At 46.3% G+C, this 25,760-nt stretch overlaps 1 protein-coding gene across 3 annotated transcripts in view; it reads left to right on the forward strand.

The window, feature by feature from the left end:
* Positions 1-25,760, forward strand: part of sema5ba (sema domain, seven thrombospondin repeats (type 1 and type 1-like), transmembrane domain (TM) and short cytoplasmic domain, (semaphorin) 5Ba) — a 339,576-nt gene that overhangs the window by 248,703 nt on the left and 65,113 nt on the right. For all 3 annotated transcript variants that reach the window (XM_060828274.1, XM_060828276.1, XM_060828275.1), the window contains exons 13-14: positions 5,507-5,624; positions 11,190-11,371. In XM_060828274.1, the coding sequence (XP_060684257.1) occupies positions 5,507-5,624; positions 11,190-11,371 (300 nt within the window). The remainder of the gene's footprint in view (positions 1-5,506; positions 5,625-11,189; positions 11,372-25,760) is intronic.

A 25,760-nucleotide genomic window follows, 5' to 3' on the forward strand; every position in this document is an offset into this window, starting at 1 on the left:
AGTGGTTCGAGATGATCTTTATGGCTGGCTAACATTTGGCAGCAGTTATGATAAGCTCATATCAACCCTCTGTGTCTCACGCTTCATTCTTGGCTTGCTATATAGACCCCTTTGGTAAACAGGACTTGCTGTTAACGTTGCCTTGGCTACTAAGCCAGATTGATGCACGCTATGTTTGTGTGTGGCAGTTGATGACTATCGGTTTACCGGTCGGTGCTCAAGTCCGTGCTTAATCATTTAGGATTCTTAAATGAGCGATACTCAGTGTTCACTACATTCCTTCCTCATTTCGATAAGCATGTTACACAGCCTTCCTCTACATAGTTGCGTTTTTGCAACACAGCATGAGGCCCATTTTTTTTTATTCACTTGTGGGACACAGGCTCCCAACATGTGCAACACCACAGTGATCGAATTCGCTTTGGAGAAAATGATCCTTGTTTCTATAAGGCAGTCAAGGAAGAGAGCACGGGTGTCCGAGGTCACAATGATGTCGTGGTTAACTCACTAGCAGCCTTGGCTAATAATCCAGAGAGCATGCGAAAGAAAACATCCCATGGTTGTAGTTGAGCACTGACTGATGCCAAAGGCAGACAGAGGCTGACGAGATGGTCCACCGAGCTCCTTCCAACACACAATAATACATCATGACTTGTCGGTATCCCCAGGCACGAGCAATGCAATGTAATGTCAGACATTTGTTGGAATGGTCCTAAACTGTGGCGTCCTTTACACTGGCTTAGTGCGCCAGTGAGGAGGTAATGGAAGAGGAACCTAAACTCCGTTCCCTCCATGACTACCTAGTCAGGTCCACACCCCTCAACCAACTCACCCTCCCATCCTGGCACCGTCCCCTGCCACCGCAGGAATTGCAAAACCTGCGCCCATACCTCCCCGCTCACCTCCATCCAAGGCCCCAAAAGAGCCTTCCACATCCATCAAAGTTTTACCTGCACATCCACCAATGTAATTTATTGTATCCGTTGCTCTCGATGCGATCTCCTCTACGTTGGGGAGACTGGGCGCCTTCTCGCAGAGAGCTTCAGGGAACATCTCCATGACACCCGCCAATCAACTTCACCGCCCTGTGGCCGAACATTTCAGTTCCCCTTCCCACTCTGCTGAGAACGTGCAGGTCCTGGGCCTCCTCCACTGCCACTCCCTCACCACCCGACGCCTGGAGGAAGAACGCCTCATCTTTAGCCTCAGAACCCTTCAACCCCAGGGCATCAATGTGGACTTCACCAGTTTCCTCATTTCACCTTCCCCCATCTCACCCCAGTTCCAAACTTCCAGCTCAGCACCGTCCTCATGATCTGTCCCACCTGTCAATCTTCCTTCCCATCTATCCGCTCCACCCTCCTCTATCACCTTTACCCCCACCTCCATCCACCTATTGCATTCCCAGCTACCTTCTCCCCAGCCACACCCCCTCCCATTTATCTCTCCACCCCCTGAGGTTTCTGGCCTCATTCCTGATGAAGGGCTTTTACCTGAAACATCAATTGACCTGCTCCTTGGATGCTGCCTGACCTGCTGTGCTTTTCCAGCACCACTCTAATCCTGCTCCACTGATCAAGACTGTGGTGGCTAATCTTGGACTTCAACACTGAAGTGTAAAAAGTGATGATAATCTCAGCAGACCACAGGGTTACCCTCTCATTAGAGGGATATGACTGGTGATGGTTTAACCTGAGGGTCACCAAGCCTCAGATTAAGAAGGTGTGTCCTTCATGGTGACCTCAGCTAGTGCACGGATTGAAGCCACACTGTTGGTATCAATCTGCGTCGCATACCAGCTGTCCAGCCAACTGAGCTAACCAACCCACATCAGTGCCATTTGACTGCTCACTCCTCGTATATACTCAATAAAAGAACATCTACAAGCTTCTGGGATGGAGAATTTTAAAGATTCTCAATCCTTTAAACAATTTCATTTCCCCTGATTTCACTGCTAAATGGGATAAACAGTGGATGAAAAATGGGAGACTTTCAAGAGAGAGATGAATAGGGTGCAAGCTTGGTACACACCCAAGAGCAATAAATATAGGGTGAGAGCCAAAGCTGGAGCACCTTGGATTGCTAAGGATATTGGTGAGGAAGTAAGGAAGAGAAAGGAGGCATGTGATGTGTACAGGAATAATAATAACAATGGACATCATGGAGTGCATCTAAAAGGCGGAAGAAAGGCTAAGGCTGGAACAAGGAAGGCTAAGGGGAAACATGAGGAAAGGATGGCAGGCTGCACACAAGCAATTGGTAAACTATTCTTCAAGCATATTGATAGCAAAAGGTGAGTGAAGGACAGAGTGGGGCCCATAAGGAACAATCAATCGCCTTGCAGCAAAAAGGGACTTTGCTTCTACTTTCACTCAAAATCAAAATGGTGATAAGGCCCAGTTGAAATGGGGCTGTGAGTGAATGAGCAGTGTAGTGACAGGTAGAGAAGAGATGCTGAAAAGGCTGGTAGCAACCCAGGTAGAGAAGTCACCACGCCCAGTGAAAATAAAGACCATAAGATGTAGAAGCAGAACTGGCCATTCAGCCCATTGGGTCTGCTCTACCGTAAAAGGTAGGAAACAGGATAGGTACAGGTCATTCCTCAGTCCAGAGATGAGTTGAAATGGTCTTCCTAGAGATCAGTGTTGGGGCCCTTGCTTTTTCTGGTTTATATAAACGGTGTGGAGATGGTTGTTGAGGGTAAAATCTCTAAATTTGCAAATGATACTAAGCTAGGGAGAATGGTGAAGTGTGAGGGCAAGGCTGAGCAACTTCTTAGGACATTGACAGGTTGGCAAATGGGCAGACAGCTGGCAGACCAACTTTAAAGCAGAGAAACGTGAGGTAATGCATTTTGGAAGAAGAAATATGGAGAGACAATTCAGGCTCAATGGTTCAACGCTCGAGGGAGTACAAGAGGAGTAGAGGAACCTCCGGGTTGGAGGGGGCCAGGCAAGTTGAAACTGTTATTAAGAAGGCTTAGTGGATCCTTGGGTTTAGATATAGATGCATAGAGTATAAAAGCAGGGGAATGATTCCACACCTCTGCAAATCATTGATCAGACCACATTTGGAGAATTGTGCTCAATTCTAGGTATCTCTTTAAGGAAGGATGTTAAAGCCCAGAAGAGAGTGCAACGGATATCTACTAGAATGATATCAGAAAAAGACCCAGGAGGGAGGTTAGATACAAGAAAAGATGGGAGATAGTAGGTTAATGCTCCTTGAAGCAGATGATCTTGTTGAGGTGTTCAAAATTATGAACAATTTTGACAGAATAAAGAGGGATATTCTTTTTCCATGAGTTGATGTGTCAGTAACTAGGGGGTCACAATTTCAAGATCAGCAGCAGGAGATCTAGGAATGAGATATGGAGAAACTTCTTTACTCAGAGAGTTGTTAGGATTTGCAATGGGCTGCCTAGGGGAGTGGTGGAGGCTGATTCTATAGGAGGTTTCAAGAGAGAGCTGGATATATATTTGAAAGTGATGAATTTAGAGAGCTGCAGAGATAGGCTGGAGAATGGGACTAGCTGGGTAGTTCTTTCGGGAGTCAGTACAGACACGGTGGGTTGAATGGTCTCCTTCTGTACTGTAAAACCCTATGTTTCTAAACAATTGCCTTGTAGTCCTGAGGATGTGTCTAGATTCCACAACCAGTGAAAATGAGCTCTCAGTGTCTGTTTCTACAGTATTGCCTCTCATTCTTTGAACACCAAAGTTAGATCAGTTCATATGTTATAGCCTCTCACCTCAGGACAGCACCTCATCCCAAGGAGCAATCCAATGAATTGTATTGTTCTGCCTCCAATGCAAACATATCCTTCTTAAACGTGGCAACTAAAGCTGGACACAGTATTCCAGGTGTGGTCACTGCAAAGACTTGGACACTTGTAGCAAAACGCTTCGCTAGGTTTAATATCTCTTAAGGACAACATGCCCAACACAGTGGCATGCCATTAAGGGATATTTCGGACTTTGTATTAATGTCTCAGTGAGGCATGACCTTTGACCATATAGATTTCTGGGTCAGAGGTGAGAGTGCTACTCACTGAAACACAGCTGGGATGGAAAGAAAGATTTTCATATGAGCAGATCCGAGCTAAACTGAGCACAGATGGTCTGCAATTTTTGCCAGAGATCTTCAGATTTCATCAGGGGCCTGAGAAACAATTCTACACGTTGTTGTTGCTTTCAAATTCTACAAAATCTGGAAGCAAGAACATCAATTATAAAGTGACATTAACACAGTGAAATGTAAGCTCCCAAAAGGTGCCATATCCAGTATCAATTTTCAAGCCTGATTTGATATGGATCCACTTGATGTTCGGACATCAAGCATGCTGGAGATCTGAAATACAGTCAGAAAGCACTGGAGAAACTCAGCAGGTCTGGCAGCATTTGTGGAGAGAGAAACAGCGTTAATGTTTCAAGTAACTTGGATATGAAGACTGATGATTTGGCGACCAAATATTTGATTAGAGAGCTAAATTTTGAGGAGCTTCCTGAAGGAGAAGAAAGAGAGAGAGAAAGAGCAGGAGAAATGGAGAGGAAAGTAAATTTTGAGCTTAGAGCTGACAATTAAAATTGAAGATGCACAAAAGATCAAAATTGGGGGAAGAACAGTTATTGAAGAGTGTTGTAGAGAGGGAAGAAATTGCAAAGATGGGGGTACAAGGAGAAATGAGTTCAAGGAGGGATTTGAAAGGAAGGATGAAAATCTTTGAGATCCAGGCAGTAGTAAACTGGGAGCTGTCAAGCACACAGTGGTGTTGTGTGAGTGGGCCTGCGAGAACGAAAACACAAATTAAACATCTGTCTCAGGCTGGAGTTTCAGGAGCAGATGAGAATGGTGCCAAAAAGAAAGAAGGTGTCAGTGAATAATTGTCATGACAACAAAGGTTTGCGAACCAGGTCATGTTGACCTTACGGCTCCTGCGTTATCTGCCTGTTTCACCTACACTGCTCCTCATGCACTAAAAAGGTAAAGTCAACAAAATTACCAGACTTCACACATTTTTATCCCCGATTTCTCAACCCTTCTTGTGCTGCGCTCCTTGTTACTGACCAATGACCTTCTCTCGTTATGCTGCTGCCCCCTGTGTTGGGTCCTTTGAAACAAACAAATTCGTCTTTACACCATTTGAAGATTTATTTAATAGATCTCTGGATCAGGCAGCAGTGAGGATGACAGATTAGAGTCAAGATTGTGGTGCTGGAAAAGCACAGCGGGTCAGGCAGCATCCGAGGAGCAGGAAAATCGACGTTTCGGGCAAAACTTAATGAAGGGCTTTTGCCCAAAACATTAATCTCCTGCTCTTCGGATGCTGCCTGACCCGCTGTGCTTTTATAGCACCACACTTAGATCTCTGGATCAGACAACACACAGTCCCTGAAAAGTTTGAAAGAAATTTTCTCTGTGATTAGAACATTTAACTTTGGTAATAGATTTTGTGTGGGTTTTTTTTTCTGTTGTTTAATTATTCATGGTGGCATCTGATTGGCAGAAATTGTCTGGGAGTGAGGGATCCTTACTGTGGCTGGGACCTGAGACAGAAGCGATGTACCACCATTGAAGACAGTTCCAACATGAGCCTGTGGAGGCAGAACATCACAGAATGTCCGGTATGAACACGTCTATCTCAAATACTTCCCATCAACGTCACCTTGTTAGAGGAAGGATATCATTAACTTGGAGAGGGTTCAGAAAAGATTTACCAGGATGTTGCCGGGGAATGGAGGGTTAGAGTTCGGAGAGGCTGGGACTTTTCTCACTGGAGTGTAGGAGGTTGAGGGGGGACTTCGTAAAATCATGAGGGGCACAGATAAGGTGAATGGCAGATGTCTTTTCCCTAGGGTGGGGGAATTCAAATCTAGGGTGCATATTTTTAAAGTGAAAGGAGAAAGATAAAAAAAACGCAAGAGGCATCTTTTACATAGAGAGTGGTTCGTGTGTGGAATGAACCTCCAAAGGAAGTGATGGACGTGGGTATAGTTACACCATTTAAACAACACGTGGCTAAATGAATATGAAATGTTTGGGGGGATATGGGCCAAACGCAGGCAGGTGGGACTAGTTTAGATTTGGAGACTAGTTTAGTTTGGGATTATGGTTGGCATGGGTTGCTTGGACTGAAGGGTTGGTTTCTGTGCTGTATGACTCTATGTCCATTTGTTACTGAAAATACAGGGAGACAGTTGTGATAAATACAGTTGGCGAAGAAGGCAAATGACATGTTGGCCTTCATACTGAGAGGATTTGAGTACAGGAGTCAGGATGCCTTGCTGCAATTATGCAGGGCCTTGGTGACGCTACATCTAGATTATTGTGTGCAGTTCTGGTCTCCTAATCTGAGGAAGGATGTTCTTACTATGGAGGGAGTGCAACAAAGGTTTGCCATACTGATTCCTGGGTTGATGGGACTGAGTTGAGGAGAAACTGCATCGGTTAGGATTCATTGGAGTTTAGAAGAATAAGGGGGGATCTCACAGAAACCCACAGAATTCCAACAGGACCAGACAGGGCAAATGCAGGAAGGATGTTCCTGATGCAGAACCAGCGGGTTACTGTCTAAGGATAGATGGTAGGCCATTTAGGACTGAGATCAGGAGAAATTTCTTAGCCCAGAGAGCGGTGAGCCTGTGGAATTCTCTGCCACAGGGAGTGGTTGAAGCTAAAAGAAATGGAATGTTTTCAAGAAGGAATTTGTTATAATTCTTCAGGCTAAAGAGATCAAAGGGTATGGGGAGAAAGCAGGAAGAGGATACTGAGTTGGATGATCAGCTATGATTGTAATAAATGGTGGAGCAGGCTTGAAGGGTTGAGTGGCCTACTCCTCCAGTTCTCTATTGTAAAGAAATAGGCAGGCTCTCAAAGCCTTTTGTCTTACACTCATCAAGACAAATGCACAAGGGGAAACGCTCTGAGAAAAGCATGCTGATTGGTTGGAAAGTCGACTTGTCAGTAGGTATTACCGTGGAGAGTGCACCAGGCCTGTGTTTTTATTTAATTGGAAAACAATATGCAATGCCTGGATACGTTCCTTTGTCCCACACAGGACAGGGCCCTGCTAAATGTACATATATTGATGCATATTTGTTCATGTTGAGAGTTGAGCTCATAATCTTAAATTAATTGTTAGTATAATCCTTAGCACACTGGGGAATTGTTGCGTCACATCTACGTAGACATTTTGTTTCGAGATTTGAAAACACAGCCTGCTTTATGACACTCGGCCTATTGCGAAAACCCAAAGAAATGAGTGCAAGGTGAACAACTTCAAAAGCAAATCTCTTCCCTTCAGCTAAATTCAAGTTCTGTCCAGCCAAGTGGCTAGAATATCCATTCGTTCACTTCTGGCTGTCTTTTCTATCCAAGCATTGTCAGGGGTTTGGAGTTGATTTAGAAGGAATACACTGGTGTGGTGCCCAAGGTGATTTCTTCCCTTACCATGGAGAGACTGAGCACCTTTATAGAACTGTTCCAAACGATGAAGGACTTTTGTGATAATAAATGAGGTGAAGCTGTTACTGTTGAGAGAAGGGTTGGTAATCAAGGGCCAGTGCAGAGATGATGAGGCGTTTTCAGAACGTAGTGGGTTGTTAACATTGGAGTGAAGGGATGGTGGAAGTAGATTCGATTGTGACAATGGCCTTGTCAGAAAAGGCCACCTCCTTTGAATAGACAAAAAAAATTCAGAAGTCACATGGTATCAGGTTATAATCCAACAGGTTTATTTGAAACCACAAACTTTCGGCATGCTGCCCCTCCATCATCTGAAGTGGGGTGATTTCACCCGATGAAGGAACAGCGTTGAAAAGCTTGTGATTTCAAATAAACCTGTTGGACTATAATCTGGTGTTGTGTGACTTCTGACTTTGTCCACCCCAGTCCAACACCGGCACCTCCACCTCATAGATTAAAAAAAACTCGCAAAGGGGTATTTAGTGGATACCTTTGGCGAAATAATGTGCAAAGCTGTGAAGGGAGAGGGATGGTTGGCACTGTTGGGATAACCAACACTGATACAATGGGCTGACTGGCCTCCTTCTTTACAATCAGGTTCTAACTTGTTAATTTTCTGTTGGCCCTGACCTATTTCTTCTTGGGTTTTTCTTGACAGCTGGTCCACGCTGCACATTAAACATAAAGACAACAACTGGAAGAGAAGGGAATCATCTTTCAGGCTATACTTAGATAGCAAATTAAAAATAAACAGAGTCTTTCACAGCCTTGATATCATGACGATGTTTACAGTCAATTAAGCCTGTTTAAAGTGTAATGTTGTCCGGGGAAGGAAATCTGCCATCCTTAGTGCAGCCTACAAGCGAGTCCAGACCCACAGCAATGTGTCTGAACTCTTAGCTAACCTCCAGCAAAGTGCTGACCTTGCCAACAAAAGCCACGTTGCATGAAACAAACTATTTCTAAAAGGTAATGGCAGGAAGTGTTGCAACAACACAGTGCACAGCAAGATCCCAGGATCATCCCTGAGATCAATGAGCAAATCGACTGTTTTACTTCATGGTCGTATTTGAAGGATGAATAATGATGGAGCTCTAGGTTTAATGCCTCATCCAGTGCCTTCCTTCACTGGAGTATTTGCCTAGATTTTGTCATCTAGTCTCCACGATGAACTTGCACTGTCTCGACTCAGAGACAGTTACCCACTGAGTCAAGACTGACACATTAAATAAATTACACAGGAAAGCAGACATTTTGCTATGTGTTATTCATTAATGGCAATGTTTTAAAAAGCTCACACTTGCATGCTAATTTGATCTGTTTGCTGATTTTAAATAATATTCTAATACTCTGGGCTAGCTGTTAATTTTAACAGATGGCAGGGTATTTACCTGTTCCCTCTTTTGATAGAGCTTATAAATTTGCTAACAGACTCATCAAAATGTTAGGTGAAGAAGTTTTTTTGTTAACATCAGAAGCATGAAAGTTCCTGACATTTGACAAAAATGTCTTCCCAATATTAAACTGCCAATGAATGGCATGATTACGTTGAAGTGGTAGCCATGATGTGGAAGTGCCAGTCTTGGACTGGGGTAGACAAAGGCAGAAGTCACATGACACCAGGTTATACCAACAGGTTTATTTGAAATCACAATGTACCTGATGAAGGAGTGGTGCTCCGAAAGCTAGTGGTTTCAAATAAATTCGTTGGGCTATAACCTGGTGTTGTGTGACTTGTGATTAGGTTAAAAAAATTACTGTTTGAGAACGTGACTGAAGAGCTTCTGTAAATTACTGTTTGAGAACGTGGCTGAAGAGCTTCTGTAAAATTGTGACTTGTGATTACATTGAAATGGTTAAGGGTTCATGTGGCGCAGTGGTGGTGTCCCTGCCTCTGAACTCAAGGAGGCTTGAGTCAAAGTCCCAACCTGCTGCAGAAATCTAAATAATATCTTTTAACAGGTTGGTTAGAACATGTCTTCTCACCTTCGGGGTAATTGGAAAGATTTGGGACAATGAAGTTAGTTAACAAAGATAAAAATGTGACTCATTAAGTGATGCAGCGTTGAGGTTGTGATTGGCATTGGTCAGTGACAGATACCAGGGCAACTTGAGTCAATCTTCTGGGCAGTGCGTAGCCTCAGTTTGTACCAATTTCCATTTGTCCATCATCCTTGTCCTCACTCACATTTATAATTCTAATCCGTCTCAGAACTCTTCCAGTCCTAACATCCTTGATGATCTCTCCAATACTCCATCCCCAGATGACCATCTTTGCCTCACAAAGGGCAGCTGTGACTTCAGCTGTTTTTGACCCTAAGCTCAGAGTTCCCTTTTATTAGATTAGATTACTTTTTTTTATTAGATTACTTACAGTGTGGAAACAAGCCCTTCGGCCCAACAAGTCCACACCGACCCGCTGAAGCGCAACCCACCCATACCCCTACATTTACCCCTCTACCTAACACTACGGGCAATTTATCCTGGCCAATTCACCCAACCTGCACATCTTTGGACTGTGGGAGGAAACTGAAGCACCCGGAGGAAACCCACGCAGACACGGGGAGAACGTGCAAACTCCACACAGTCAGTCGCCTGAGTCAGGAATTGAACCCGGGTCTCTGGCACTGTGAGGCAGTAGTGCTAACTCTGTTTCTTAAGGCCCATGTCTTTGACCAACTGTTTGGTACCCTGCCTGAATATCACTTAGAGTCAGTCTTTGCCTAATTATGGAGAAAGTGAGGACTGCAGATGCTGGAGAGTCAGAGTTGATAACTGTGCTGCTGGAAAAGCACAGCAGGTCAGGCAACATCCAAGGAGCAGGTGAATCGACGTTTCGGGCATAGGCCCTTCATTAGGAATGTGGAGGGGAGAAAGAGCTGAGCTCATGCACCAAACAACCACACCACCCTGTGGCTGACCGGTTCAATCCCCCTCCAACTCCCCTAAGAAAATACGAGTCTTCAGCCTCCTCCACAACCAAATCCAAGCAACCCGCCAATTAGAGGAAGAATGCCTCAGCTTCCACCTTGGGACCCTTCAACCACATGGCATCAACATCAGCTTCACTAGTTTCCAAATCTCCCGTCCCCCCACTTCATCCCAGATCCAACTCAACACCACCCTCATGACCTGTCCTACCTAGCCATCCTCCTTCCCACCTATCTGCTCCATCCTCCCCACCGACCTATAACTATCAGCCCCCACCTGCATCCACCTAACATATTCCCAGCTACCTTACCCCAGCCCCACCCCCAACCCCTTATGTATCTCTCAGCCCCCTTCTCCTAACGCGCACCCCCCAATCCCCCACATTCATGGTGAAGGGCTTAGGTCCGAAACATTGACTCTCCTGCTCCTCGGATGCAGTCCGACCTGTGCTTTTCCAGCGCCACACTTTGCGACTTTGCCTAATTATGCCTTGCAATTGTTCACTGTGTTTGAGGTGCTATATAAATCCAAGTTGTTGGGAGGAACATTTCCGAGGTAGTGCTGTGCAACCTTTGGTTTTGGAGAGGCTGGTGGTGTAGTCTTCCCCCATCTCTCTTTTCCAACACCGTTGTTGCATTGCAGGGCAAGGCTAGAGAACTGGTAGAGGTCAGTCTTTAATGGGTGCAGACATTTTTCCACCTTAAGAAACGCAACAGCTCACAATATTGTGCTATGTTTCCGCGACATTTGAAATTATATTCGCTCCACCTGACTGTTGGGATTCTTTGACGCAGGTGAGAAACCTCACTCTGGACGGTGAATTCGGGCCATGGTCTCCGTGGCAACTGTGTGAGCATGCAGACAAAGAGGCCACGGGATCGTGCATGTGCCGCTCCAGATCATGTGACAGCCCTGCCCCGCGGTGCGGAGGTCATGAGTGTGTCGGAGCCCGGATCGAGGTGGCTAATTGCTCGAGGTAAGGGGATGGAAATAGTGACTTCACAGAAGGAAGACCAACATAAGCAATGTGGAGTCAGTGCCAAATATATATTTCTTTAATCCATCACCTTGGTTCTAGCTGATGGCCATTATGCCTCCAGGTCAAAAGGCTGTTGGGATTGGCACCACTCCAACCCTTGACCTATCATAGTAGCACAGTACTGAAGGAGTGCAGCATTGGCACAGGTGCCAGTCTTTAGAAGGAATATAAAAATGTGGGGGTTAGCCCCATGGCATTGTTGAGTGTACCCACCCTGGCCAACTTATCTCTTCCAACCAATTCATCAGAGAAATAAACAAACCCGATCATCACCTGAGATCTAAGTAAGTTTAGATGACATGGGATTTAGGGAGAGTTGCCTATTGGATACATTGGCTTGACGGTAGGAGACAGAGGGTTGTCATGGAGGGTTGTTTTTTAGACTGGAGGCCTGTGATCAGCGGTGTTCCGCAGGGATCGGTGCTGGGTCCACTTTTGTTTGTCATTATATAACCGATTTGGATGAGGATATTAGAGACATGGTCAGTAAATTTGTGGATGACATCAAGATTGGTGGTGGAGTGGACAGTGAAGAAAGTTACCTAAGGTTGCAAAGGGACCTTGGTCATTTGGGCCAATGGGGTGAGGAGTGGCAGATGGAGTTTAATTTGGATAAATGTAAGGTATTTTGCATTTTGGTAAAACAAACAAGTGCAGGACTTATATAGTTAATGGTAGGGCCCTGAACAGAGAGACCGAGGAGTTCAGATACATAGTTCTTTGAAAGTTGTGTCACAGATAAACAGGGTGGTTAAGAAGGCATTTAGCACGCTTGCCTTCATTACTCAGACCTTTGAGTATAGGGGTTGTTACATAATATTGAGGTTGTGCAGGATGTTGGTGTGGGCACTTATTAAATTGGAGGGGACCGAGAAAAGATTTACCAGCATGTTGCTGGAACTGGAAGGTTTAAGTTATAAGGAGAGGCTGGATAGTTGGGACTTCTTTCCCTGGAGCATAGAAGGTGGAGGGGTAACTTTAAACAAGTTTACAAAATCATGAGGCCCATAGGTGGGGAAATAGCAAAGATCCTTTCCTTAGGATGGGCATATTTTTACAGTGACAGGAGAAAGATTTAAAAGGGACCTGAGAGGCAACTTTTTCACACAGAGGGTGGTTCGTATGTGGAATGAACAGCCAATGGAATTGGTAGATGCAGGTACACCATTGCAACGTTAAAAAGCCGTTTGGAGACATACATGAATAGGAAACATTTAGAGGAATATGGGCCAAATGCAGGTCAGTGAGACTAGTTTAATTTGGGAAACTTGGTCAGCACAGATGGATCGGATGAAGGGTCTGTTTCCATGCTGTCTGACTTTGTCACTCTATGACTCTCAGTTTTGAGAACTTGAGATTAATTTTCCAATTCCAAGAAGATTTGATTTCCCACAATGATTAGTTGTTTGAAGGGATTTCAGCAGGGTTATTCAAGGGCTGTGTGCCTCTTTCACAGTTTGGAAGGAGTCTTCATACCTTCAGCCTTAGAGGTTAACATTGCCAATGTTAAACATACCCTAAACATCACCAGTACAGTATGTTGCTGCATGATGGGAGTCACTGTTATCTGAAATAATGGGCAAGGTTGAATGATAGAGTTACAGGCAAAGGAGTCAGCACCTACAGAAGCAAGAGGGATGTAATAAGAGGACAAATGACAGTGTTACAGTTTTACGGAGACTTTTCATGTTTTATATACAGAGCAGAGATGTATTGCTGAGGCTGTTTTAAGGCTCTGGTCAGACTTAATTTTTGGGAATATTGTGGAATATTGTGAGCAGTTTTGGGTCCTGAATCTAAGGAAGGATGTGCTGGTGTTGGAGAGAGTCAAGGGTCCATTTACAAGAGTGATCCTGCAGATGAAGGGTTTGTCACATGAGTGGTTGAGGACTGGGGGTTTGCACTTGACGGAGTTTAGAAGGATGTGGTGTGGAATCTGAGTAAAACATACAGAGTGCTGAGAGGCCTGGATAGAGTGAGCGTGGAGAAGATGTTCCCACTAGTAGGAGAGATTAAGACCCCAGAGCATAGCCTCAGGGTGAAAGGATGGCCCTTTAGAACAGAAATGGTGTGGGTGGTGAATCTGTGGAACTCATTGCTGCAGAGGGCTGTGGAGTCCAAGTCATTGAGTATTCTAAGACAGAGATAGATGGGTTGTTGACTGGTTAGGAGATCAAGGGTTACAGGGAGAAGGCAGGTTGAGAAACATGGTAAAAACATGACTGCAGATGCTGGAAACCAGATACTGGATTAGTGATGCTGGAAGAGCACAGCAGTTAAGGCAGTATCCAAGGAGCAGCGAAATTGACGTATCAGGCAAAACCCCTTCATCAGGAATAAAGGCAGTGAGCCTGAAGTGAGGAGAGATAAGCTAGAGGAGGGTGGGGGTGGGGAGAAAGTAACATAGAGTACAATAGGTGAGTGGGGGAGGGGATGAAGGTGATAGGTCAGGGAGGAGAGGGTGGAGTGGATAGGTGGAAAAGGAGCTAGGCAGGTAGGACAAATCCGGACAAGTCATGGGGACAGCGCTGAGCTGGAAGTTTGGAACTAGGGTGAGGTGGGGGAAGGGGAAATGAGGAAACTGCTGAAGTCCACTTTGATGCCCTGGGGTTGAAGTGTTCCGAGGCGGAAGATGAGGCGTTCTTCCTCCAGGCGTCTGGTGGTGAGGGAGTGGTGGTAAAGGAGGCCCAGAATCTCCATGTCCTCGGTAGAGTGGGAGGGGGAGTTGAAATGTTGGGCCACAGGGCAGTGTGGTTGATTGGTGCGGGTGTCCCGGAGATGTTCCCTAAAGCGCTCTGCTAGGAGGTGCCCAGTCTCCCCAATGTAGAGGACACCGCATCGGGAGCAACGGATACAATAAATGATATTAGTGGATGTGCAGGTAATACTTTGATGTATGTGGAAGGCTCTTTTAGGGCCTTGGATAGAGGTGAGGGAGGAGGTGTGGGTGCAGGTTTTACAGTTCCTACGGTGGCAGGGGAAGGTGCCAGAATGGGAGGGTGGGTTGTGGGAGGGTGGGTTGTAGGGGGCCTGGACCTGACCAGGTAGTCATGGAGGGAATGGTGTTTGCGGAAGGCAGAAAGGGGTCGGGTGGTGGGGTCTTTTTGAAGGTGGTGGAAATGTTGGCGGATGATTTGGTTTATGCGAAGGTTTGTAGGGTGGAAGGTGAGCACCAGGGGCGTTCTATCCTTGTTATGGTTGGAGGGGTTGGTCTGAGGGCAGAGGTGCGGGATGTGAACGAGATGCATTGGAGGGCATCTTTAACCATGTGGGAAGGGAAATTGCGGTCTCTAAAGAAGGAGGCCATCTGGTGTGTTCTGTGGTGGAACTGGTCCTCCTGGGAGCAGATTCGGCAGAGGCGGAGGAATTGGGGTCGGGGATGGCATTTTTGCAAGAGGTAGGATGGGAAGAGGTGCAATCCAGGTAGCTGTGGGAGTCGGTGGGTTTGTAAAAAATGTCAGTGTCAAGTCGGTCGTCATTAATGGAGATGGAGAGGTCCAGGAAGGGGAGGGAGGTGTCAGAGATGGTCCAGGTAAATTTAAGGTCAGGGTGGAATGTGTTGGTGAAGTTGATGAATTGCTGCAAATGTGTTGCTGGTCAAAGCACAGCAGGCCAGGCAGCATCTCAGATGCTGCCTGGCCTGCTGTGCTTTGACCAGCAACACATTTGCAGCTGTGATCTCCAGCATCTGCAGACCTCATTTTTTACAAGTTGATGAATTGCTCAACCTCCTCGCGGGAGCATGAGGTGGCACCAATGCAGTCATCAATGTAGCGGAGGAAGAGGTGGGGAGTGGTGCCGGTGTAATTACGGAAGATCGACTGTTCTATGTAGCCAACAAAGAGACAGGCATAGCTGGGGCCCATACGTGTGCCCAGGGCTACCACTTTGATCTGGAGGAAGTGGGAGGATTCGAAGGAGAAATTGTTAAGGGTGAGGACCAGTTCGGCCTAACAAATGAGAGTGTTGGGGACATCTGGAGAGGCAAACACGGAGGGCTTGGAGGCCCTGGTCATGGCAGATGGAGGTGTAGAGGGATTGGATATCCATGGTGAAGATGAGGCATTGGGGGCTGGGGAAACGGAAGTCTTGGAGGAGGTGGAGGGCGTGGGTGGTGTCTCGAACGTATGTGGGGAGTTCCTGGACTGGGGGTATAGGACAGTGTCAAAGTAGGTAGAGATGAGTTCAGTGGGGCAGGAGCACGCTGAGACAATGGGTCGGCCAGGGTGGTCAGGCTTGTGGATCTTGGGAACAAGGTAGAACCAGCAGTGCGGGGTTCCCGGACTATGAGGTTGGAAGCTGTGGGTGGGAGATCTCCTGAGATGACGAGGTTCTGTATGGTCTGGGAGATGATGGTTTGGTGACGGAGGGTGGAGTCATGGTCGAGGGGGCAGTAGAAAGAGATGTCCTCGAGTTGGCGTTTGGCTTCAGCGGTGTAGAGGTCAGTGTGCCAGACTACCACTGCGCCCCCTTTATCCGCTGGCTTGATGGTGAGGTTGGGATTGGAGCAGAGGGATTTTGAGGACTGCGCGTTGTGAGGGTGAGAGGTTGGAGTGGGGGAGGGGGGTAGACAGGTTGAGGGGGTTAATGTCCCGGCGGCAGTTGGAAATGAAGAGGTCGAGGGCAGGTAATCGGCCAGTGCAGGGTGTCCAGGTGGATACAGTGTGTTGGAGGTGGGTGAAGGGGTCCTCGGAAGGTGGGCGGGAATCCTGATTGTGAAAGCAAGCTCGGAGGCGAAGGCAACGGAAGAATTGTTCGACGTCACGGCGTGTATTAAATTCATTGATGCGTGGATGGAGGGGGATGAAGGTGAGTCCTTAGTTGAGGACTGATCGTTCATCCTCAGTGAGGGGAAGGTCTGGAGGTATGGTGAAAACTCAGCAGGGCTGGGAGCTGGGATCTGGTGTGAGTGTGGAGATGGGAATGGGGGCGGAACCTGTAACTGGAGTGGGTATGGTGGTGGGGATAATGGGGTTGGAGTCATGAGCAGGGGTAGTGATCACTTGGGGTTCTGGGGTGTGGGGATAGTGAAGTGGGGTCTGTGGGGGTGTGTCAGCAGAATGCAGGTGAGTGGCGCTAGTGGGGGTAGAAGCGGTGGCAAACACGACAGTAAGGGATGGCAGAAGTCACTGAGCGTGTGGCATCAGCGATGATGTGAGGGGCGAAAGTGATGTCACGTGTGATGCATGAGGAATTGTGAGGGGTGGAAGTGGTTGTGGGAGTGGCCATGATGGAAGTTACATCATCAATCAGCGTGGGGGTGGCAGCTGCATCAGCCGCATGGCTAATGGGTCTGAGTAGTTTCCGAGACCAGGGGAATCTTCTGGAATGTTTGAGGAGCGCTGGTTATGGAGGTGGGTAGATAGAAGTTTGTTGTACTTACAGTTTTTGATGTTTGAGATGGAGTTGAAATACTGTTTGTTGAAAGTATAAATTCTCCTGAGGATGTAGTACAGAGTGGGATCTTTGCAATTCTGAGAGAGCGTGGCCCTCAGCTGAGGCAGGGCTGACTGTAGAGAGGTTAGGTGCCGGCACATTGCTGCGAGCGTGGCGTGGAGGATCTTGAAGGAGAACCGTTGCTGGTGTTTTTGAATCTGTAGTCTGTACTGTTTGTCCTGTTCGGGTCCGAACTCTGCTGGTTTAAAGGTGGTCCGGAGTCCATGTGGGATGAGTTAGGGCAAGGGCAGATAACGATGGGCCAAATGAACTCCTTCAACTCTTTACCTTTCAATGATGGGAGGTTAAAAGCTTTCAGACAATTTGAAATCCATTAGACTATCACGTATTGGAGTAGAATTAGGACTTTCGGCCCAACAAGTCTGCATTTGATGATGGCTGTTGAGAAATGTGATAGTCTAATGGATTTCAAATTGTCCGAAAGCTTTTTACCTCCCATCATTGAAAGGTAAAGAGTTGAAGGAGTTCATTTGGCCCATCATTATCTGTCCTTGCCCTGTCAGAGAACGATGCGGTTCGGCCAGCTCCATCTTCTTCCAATCCCAGGGCCCGACAGATGTTTCTCCTTCAAGTATTTATTCACTTTCCTGTCGCCAGTCACGACAGACTCCGCTACCACCATCTTTCAAGGCAGTCCATTCCAAACGTGCAGCTGGGAGGAGCAAAGTGCTTTCTGAGCCACAATACGAGAAGCTTGACAGCCAGTTTGTACGCAACAAGATCCCGTAAGCAGTAATTTGACCACCCTGAAACCTCACTCGGTAATTCTGTTTAAAGGGCACATCTCGGAAAGGTAGCATCTCATCCAAAGATGGCATTTGTGACAGTGCTGCACTTCCTCAGCGCTGGCATGGGGTGGGCAGTGCTCAGTTGGGCTTGAACCCACCACCTTTGGAGCAAGGAAGGGTATTTTTGTTGACTTAACCACAGCTGTGTGTGTGGGTGCCCGGGGTGCAGTGTGGTGGTGCTGGGTTTTAGTCTAGCCCGGGCTAATGGAAAGGAAAATCATCACACTCTCCCTCTCACTGCCAGCTGGAAGGATCCATGTGCAATATGTGATTGGCGCAGTGTCAAGTCAGTTCAGACTGCCGACAATTTCACTCTGATTGCTGCTAAATTTAGTTTTCCTCTAAGTCGTAAACCTGGCAGGTGTGAGATCTGGAAATGTCAGCCCTAGTGTCGTGGGGATGGGCTATGCTGTTGTGAGGCCAGGCACAAAAAAGATAAGCTGATCCCAGCATTAACTCCTGGTGTACCTAACCTGGGCAACATGTCATCGACTGTGTCAAAAGGGGACAACTGTTCCATGTGTGAGGATAAACAAACAGAATCCTGTTGATGGATGTACATTGCCAAGAAAATAAGTCACCAGACCCAAATGACTGCATACTTCAAGGTGGTTAGGCCTCTGGCATTTCAGTTTATTGGACACCAGACGTGATATTATTGCATCTGCTTAAATGTACACAATTTATACAAGTGCTTGCACACACAAACAGATGCATACACACTAACACGCACAAACATATACATAAATGTGACTGTCAAGGCAGCATAACAACGCTTCTTCCTCAGGGCAGCTTAGGAAATTTGGAATGTCCATAAGGATCCTCACCAACTTCTACAGATGCACCAGTGAAAGCATACTGTCTGAGTATGTCACAGCCTGGGATGGCAACTGCTCTGCCCAGGACCATAAGAAACCACAGAAGGTGGTGTGCACAACCCAGAGCATCACAGAAACCAACCTTCCATCCATGGACTCCATTTACACGGCTTGCTGCTGTGGAATGGCTGCCAACTTCATCAAAGACCCATCGCATCCCGGTAATAATCTCCTACAACCTCCTCCATAAGGCAGAAGATACAGGAGCCTGAACACATGCACCAGCAGGTTCAGGAACAGCTTCTTTCTGGCTGTTATTAGACTTATGAATGGACTCTCTAACTTCATAATGCTAATTTTACTAACGTTGATCTTGCCTACTACATGCCCTGTGCAATGTAACCTGCATACCTCTGCCTAAGCCTTTTTACATCATAGAACATAGAACAGTACAGCACAGTACAAGCCCTTTGGCTCTTGATGCTGTGCTGACCTTTTATCCTCCTCTAAGATCAAGCTAACCTACATACCCTTCACTTTGCTATCATCCATGTGCCTATCGAAGAGTCGCTTAAATGTCCTTAATGTATCTGACTCTATTACCACTGTTGGCACTGCCTTCCACGCACCCACCACTCCCTGTGAAAAGGACATCTGACATCTCCCCTTAACCTTCCTCCAAAAACCTTAAAATTATGCCCCCTTGTGATAGCCATTTCTGCTCTGGGAAAAAGTCTCTAACTATCCACTCTATCTATGCCTCTCATCATCTTGTACACCTCTATCAAGTCATCTTTCATCCTTCTTCACTCCAATGAGAAAAGCCCTAGCTCCCTCGACCTTTCTTCATAAGACATACCCTCTAGTCCAAGCAGCATCCTGGTAAATCTCCTCTGCACTGTCTCGAAAGCTTCCACATCTTTCCTATAACGAGGTGACCAGAACTGAACACAATATTCCAAGTGTGGTCTAACCAGGGCTTCATAGAGCTGCAGCATAACCTTGTGGCTCTTAAACCCAATCTACATACTAATGAAAGCCAACACACCATATGCCTTCTTAACAACTCAATCAACTTGGGTGGCAACTTTGAGGGATCTATGGACATGGACACCAAGATCCCTCTGTTCCTCCAAATTGCCAAGAATCCTGCCTTTAACCCTGTATTCTGTATTCAAATTCAACCTTCCAAAATGCATTACTTCACACTTTTCCAGGTTGAACTCCATCTGCCACTTATCAGCCCAGCTCTGTATCCTGTCAATGTCCCATTGCAACCTACAACAGCCCTCCACAAAATCCACAGTTCCATCAACCTTTGTGTCATCGGCAAACTTACTAACCCACCCTGCCACTTCCTCATCCAAGGCATTTATAAAAAATCACAAAGAGCAAAGGTCCCCGAACACATCCCTGTAAAACACCACTGATCACAAAGCTCCAGGATGAATAATTTCCATGTATGATCAACTTCTGTCTTCTCTGGGCCAGTCAATTCTGTGTCCAGACAGTCAAATTTCCCTGTATCCCATGCCTCCTTACTTTCTGAATGAGCCTACCATGGGGAAACTTATCAACCGCCTTGCTAAAATCCATGTACATGACATCCACTGCTCTACCTTCATCAATGTATTTTGTCACACCCTCAAAGAATTCAGTAAGGTTTGTGAGGCATGATCTGCCCCTCACAAAGCCATGCTGACTATCTCTAATCAACCTACGGTTTTCCAAGTAATTATAAGTCCTGTCTCTCAGAATCCTTTCCAACCTCTGATCTGTACATCCTTGCTTATTCTGATCTGCCTGTACGGGCCGTAAACAAAGCTGCTCATTGTAGATTAGATTAGATTCTATACAGTGTGGAAACAGGCCCTTCGGTCCAACAGGTCTGCACTGAAACTCTGAAGAGTAACCCACCCAGACCCATTTCCCTCTGACTAATGCACCTAACACTATGGGCAATTTAGCATGGCCAATTCACCTGAGCTGCACATCTTTGGACTGTGGGAGGAAACCGGAGCACCTGGAGGAAACCCACGCAGACACGGGGAGAACATGCAAACTCCACACAGACAGTCGCCCGAGGCTGGAATTGAACCTGGGACCCTGGTGCTGTGGGGCAGTAGTACTAACCACTGAGCCACCGTGCCACCTTCAGTACATGTAACAATAAGCAATCAATCAGTTAAACACACACACACACATACACACAAACACACACACACTTAAATGCATACACAGATAAACACAGAAATACACACACCCCATCTCGCACACAGACACACAGAAATACCACTGAAATACATTTTCTGTGCAGTTTCTCATTGTTTGTTGTGGAATCCTGCAGTACACAGATTATTCTACATCCTATATAACAACAGCGACTACACTTCAATAAAATCATGATTGATTGTAAAAAGCTTTTAGGATGATCTGACATTGTGAACGATGCTATATAATGGAACTGTCTATTCTTTAGTAAACCTCTCTCTGGAAGGTTTTAACCTCTGATGGACTGAAAATTATCCACTGTCTCTCCCTCACTTTCTCTGTGTGAGGGCCAGCAGCTTACGTCATTGTGGAAAAATGTTGCACTCACCTGATAGCCAGATGCATTTTGCAGCAACATCAAAGGGGACTGGATTTATGTAGCACAGTTAACTTGGTAAAATGTCACGAAGAATTGTCAGGAGACAGTTGATAACAAGACACATAGAAGGGAAAATTAATGTTAAGGAACAACTTAAAGAAGGAAAAAATAGCAGAGATCAATGAGGTTCAGGGAGTTTCTGGCTCAGACAACTGGAAATGTGAATGCAAATAGCAGACCAATTAAATTGCTGACAGGCAAGAGGCCATCATTATTCAGATGGAGGAGGCTACAGGAATGGAGAATGGAGGGATCTGAAAACAAGAATGAGAACAATCAGGGTCAGTGTGGTGGATGATGCAAATTTTGGATGATGAATAACTAGAGGATAGGACCACAGGAGATATTCTCTCCAAATTGGTGGTGGTACAGTGTGGAGAAAAGACTGTCCAGTTCTAGTCGCCTTACCCTGAACTTTGGGATCCACAAGTTAGCAAAGCAATTTATGTATCATCTGGCTGTACTTTTAGCCCTTTTGACATGGGGAAGCAAAACATCTCACTATGGATTGGAGATGGAGTCAAGTTACAGCTGCAATTAGAGCCTATTTAAGGCGTGCATGTTGTTTTCAAATTGTGGACAGTCATCCCACTCCCATAATGAATTTCCTGGGTCACAACTGGGAGTGTTTCTGTGCATCCACAGTGTTTGCAATTTGTATCATAAACATTGATTCGGGGTGAAGTTCACATCTGTGATGAAGGCAGATATTGATGGAAATGATGTGTGATCCCACAGTAGCTGTCATAGAATCCCTACAGTGTGGAAACAGACCCTTTGGCCCAACAAGTCTACACCGACCCTCCAAAGAGTATCCTACCCAAACCCATTTCCCTTTACTCTACATTTACTAACACATCTCCGAATACTGTGGGCAATTTAGTATAGCCAATTCAACTAACCTGTGTATCTTTGGATTGTGGAAGGAAACTAGAGCACCTAGAGGAAACCCATGGAGAACGTGCAAAGTCCTCACAGACAGTCACCTGAGGCTGGAGTTAAACCTGGGTCCCTGGTGCTGTGGGGGAGCATTGCTAACCACTGAACCACCATGTCATTCACTCATTACTGCCTCCCTGACATCAGCTGGGTCTCAGGCTGTCTAAGTTGTGAAGCCCCCTTTAAGAACAGTAATGGAAGCCAGTGCTCTGGGTGAGATTCGCAAACTCTCAACATAACTCACTGAATCTCCCTCTTGATTCCCCCTCGCTATATTCTGAACCATGTGGGTGAAAGGGCGGGAGATATTTCTTTAAAAACATTTGTAACTCCTGCAAAGGATTGCAGTTCCCAGGGACATCATTACCGTGACTACTGGCAATGAATCTCATTCAGTGTAATCTGACAAGAGTCAACAGTTGGAACAGGACAAGGTGAGACCTGGAGAATGAATGGAAGTACTTTGCTGGCTGATGACAGATTATTCCTGAGCTCTGCAGCACAGGGTGCAGGGGGAATGCTAAGAGTCAGTTTCAGTCTCTTGTTTATTCGCCGAGTGCTGATCAGGGATAGTGTAGCACCAGTGGACAAGGGGAGGTGCAGGCCTAGTGGTACCTCACTGGGTTAGTAATACCGAGACCCAGGTAATGTTCTGAAGACCTGAGGTTTGAATCCTGATAGTGTGACTGTGAACTCATTAAAAATCCGGAATTGAGAATCTCATGATGACCATGAATCCATTGTCAATTACAGAGTCATAGAGATGTACAGCGTGGAAGCAGACATTTTGGTCCAACTCTTCCACGCTGACCAGATATCCCAATCTGACATAGTCACATTTACCAGCACTTGGCCCATAACCCTCTAAACATTTCCTATTCATATACCCATTCAGATGCCTTTTAAATGCTGTAATTGTACCAGTCTTCAATATTTCCTCTGGCAGCTCGTTCCATACACACACCACCCTCTGGAGTATCCTCTCAGGTCCTTTTTAAATCTTTCCCCTCTCACCTTAAGCCTATGCCCTCTAGTTTTGCAGTCCCCTACACTGGGGAAAGGACCTTGTTCATTCATTCTATCCATGCCCCTCATGATATTATAAACCTCTCATAAGGTCACCCCGCAGCCTTCGCGCTCCAGGGAAAACATTCAGCCTCTCCCTATAGCTCAACCCTCCAATCTGGCAACACCCTCATAAATCTATTCTCCACCCTCTCAACATTATGCCTGTAGAAGTAATGAAAGGACTAATTGGGCAGATGTACAGAACATCTTTTCACTTGTGGTAGGAGTATAAAACAAGTGATTGTAAATATGACAATCAATAATAAATTAGAGGTGGAGGAGAAAGCTTCTTAGCTAGAGGTTGGAATGTGGGACACACTCCCACAGTGAGTGCTGAGTGAATAGCCCACGGATATTTAAGGTGAACCTATGGAGGTGATACAGAAAGCAATAGCAGAATATAAGGTTGGATGAAGAAAGGTGGGAGGTAGTTTATTGTTGGGGCAAAGTCCATTTGTTTCACTAATGTCTTTGTGTGGCCTGGCTTCCATGTGACTCCAGACTCACAGCAATGTGGCTGACTCTCAACAATAAATGCTGCCTTGGCCAGTGATGGTAACATGCTTAGAGTGAATGTTTAATAAAGTCTATAAGCATGGGAGGCTGATGCTGAATGGGTACCAATAATGCCACGTGATATTAAGGGAAGCATCAACCTAATATCCTCCCCTACCCCAGTTATCAGCATCTGTTCTGTGACGTATTGGAATAAAGCCACAAATGATACACTAAGTGACCGTGACAAAGGCCCTTCCTTGTCTGACTTGACCTTTGACATGGTTGACCACAACATCCTCCTCCAACGCCTTGCCTCTGTTTTTCTACTGGCTCGCACAGCTCTTAGCTGGTATCATTCTTGTTCTTCGAACTGTATCCAGAGAAGCACTTTCAATGTTTTCTCTTTCTGATCTCAGATCATTACCCCTCGTATCCTCAAAGATCTGTCCTCAGTGGCCTCCTCATCTACCGGCTTCCCCCAATGATGTTATCTGAAAGCACACGGTTAGTTTTCACATTAAAACCAAATACTGTGGATGTTACAATTCTGAAAGAGAAAGAGGGAAACTCAGCAGGTCTGGCAGCCATCTCTGGAGGGAGAAACCGAGTTAATGTTTCGAGTCCAATATGCCAGACCTGTCGACTTTCTCCAGCACTTTCTGTTTCGGAATTCCAGCATCCGCAGTATTAAATGTGCAAACTAAGGTTGTGCTTTCAGATAATGGATGTGGACTGGTAACTCGCAGCTCTTCCTCTCCAGCTCTCTTTGTCCTGGATGGTGTCAAGCTTCTTGAGTGGTGTTGGAGCTGCAGCCATCCAGGTAAGTCCAGCGTGTTCCATCACACTCCTGAATTCTGCCTTGTAGATGGTGGACAAGTTCTGGGGAGTCAGGAGATGAGTTACTAATTGCAGTATTCCTAACCTCCAACCTGCTCCTGAAGCCACTGTACTTGGTCTAGATCATGATCTAGTCAACAATCATTCCCACAGCATGAATTTCGTTGATCACTTTGCCATTGAATGTCAAGGGGAGATAGTTCAGATACTTTCTTTTCAGAGATGGTCATTGCTGGCAATTGTGTGGTACAGAGATTCCTTGCCATTTATCAGTCCAAGTCTAGATCGTGTCCAGGCCTTGCTGCATTTGGGTACAGACATTTTCAGTATCTGAGGAATCTGAACCTTTCTTGGTCCACGGCAGTAAATGAGGGCCAAGCCAGCAAGACCCACATCCCATGAATGAACAAAGCGAAGATTCAGTTTAAACTCGGCCAGAAGGTAGTGGTTTTAAATGCCACATCAGAAATTGTACAGATTGAAGCAGGCACTCCCAGTGCATTGTCACCTTTGTGGGGGGAGGGGGGGTGTCTTAATCTGAATGAATGAATAATCTTATTGTCACATATAATACAATAGAATATGCTGAGAAGGTTTCATTTGTTGCCATAACCCGGCGCTATATTTATACTTTAAGAATAAGAGAACATGAGGAGCACAGTTTAAAGAGAAGTCCATCTACATTCGAGTTATGCCCACCATGTTGCCAGAACCAACTACTGTTAAAGTCACCAATCCTCAGCCGCCATCTTTTCCTGTTGGGCTGATTCACCTTTGTCACCACTTGTGCCATCGGAGTCTGTTGCTGCGCTCATTGTTGCCATGGTGCCCTCCCACACTGGGCTCATACTCCACCCACACTGGGCTCATACTCCACCCACACTGGGCTCATACTTCACCCACACTGGGCTCACTCTCCCCCACACTAGGCTCACACTCACCCCAACACTGGGCTCACTCTCCCCCACACTAGGCTCACACTCACCCCAACACTGGGCTCACTCTCCCCCACACTAGGCTCACACTCACCCCAACACTGGGCTCACTCTCCCCTCGCATTTGGCTCACTCTCCCCCCCACACTGGGCTCACTCTCCCCCCACACTGGGCTCACTCTCCCCTCGCATTTGGCTCACTCTCCCCCACACTGGGCTCACTCTCCCCCCACACTGGGCTCGCTCTCCCCTACACTGGGCTCACTCTCCCCACACTAGGCTCACACTCACCCTAACACTGGGCTCACTCTCCCCCCCACACTGGGCTCACTCTCCC

The sequence above is a fragment of the Hemiscyllium ocellatum genome, chromosome 7, assembly GCF_020745735.1.
Source record: "Hemiscyllium ocellatum isolate sHemOce1 chromosome 7, sHemOce1.pat.X.cur, whole genome shotgun sequence".
NCBI lineage: Eukaryota > Metazoa > Chordata > Chondrichthyes > Orectolobiformes > Hemiscylliidae > Hemiscyllium > Hemiscyllium ocellatum.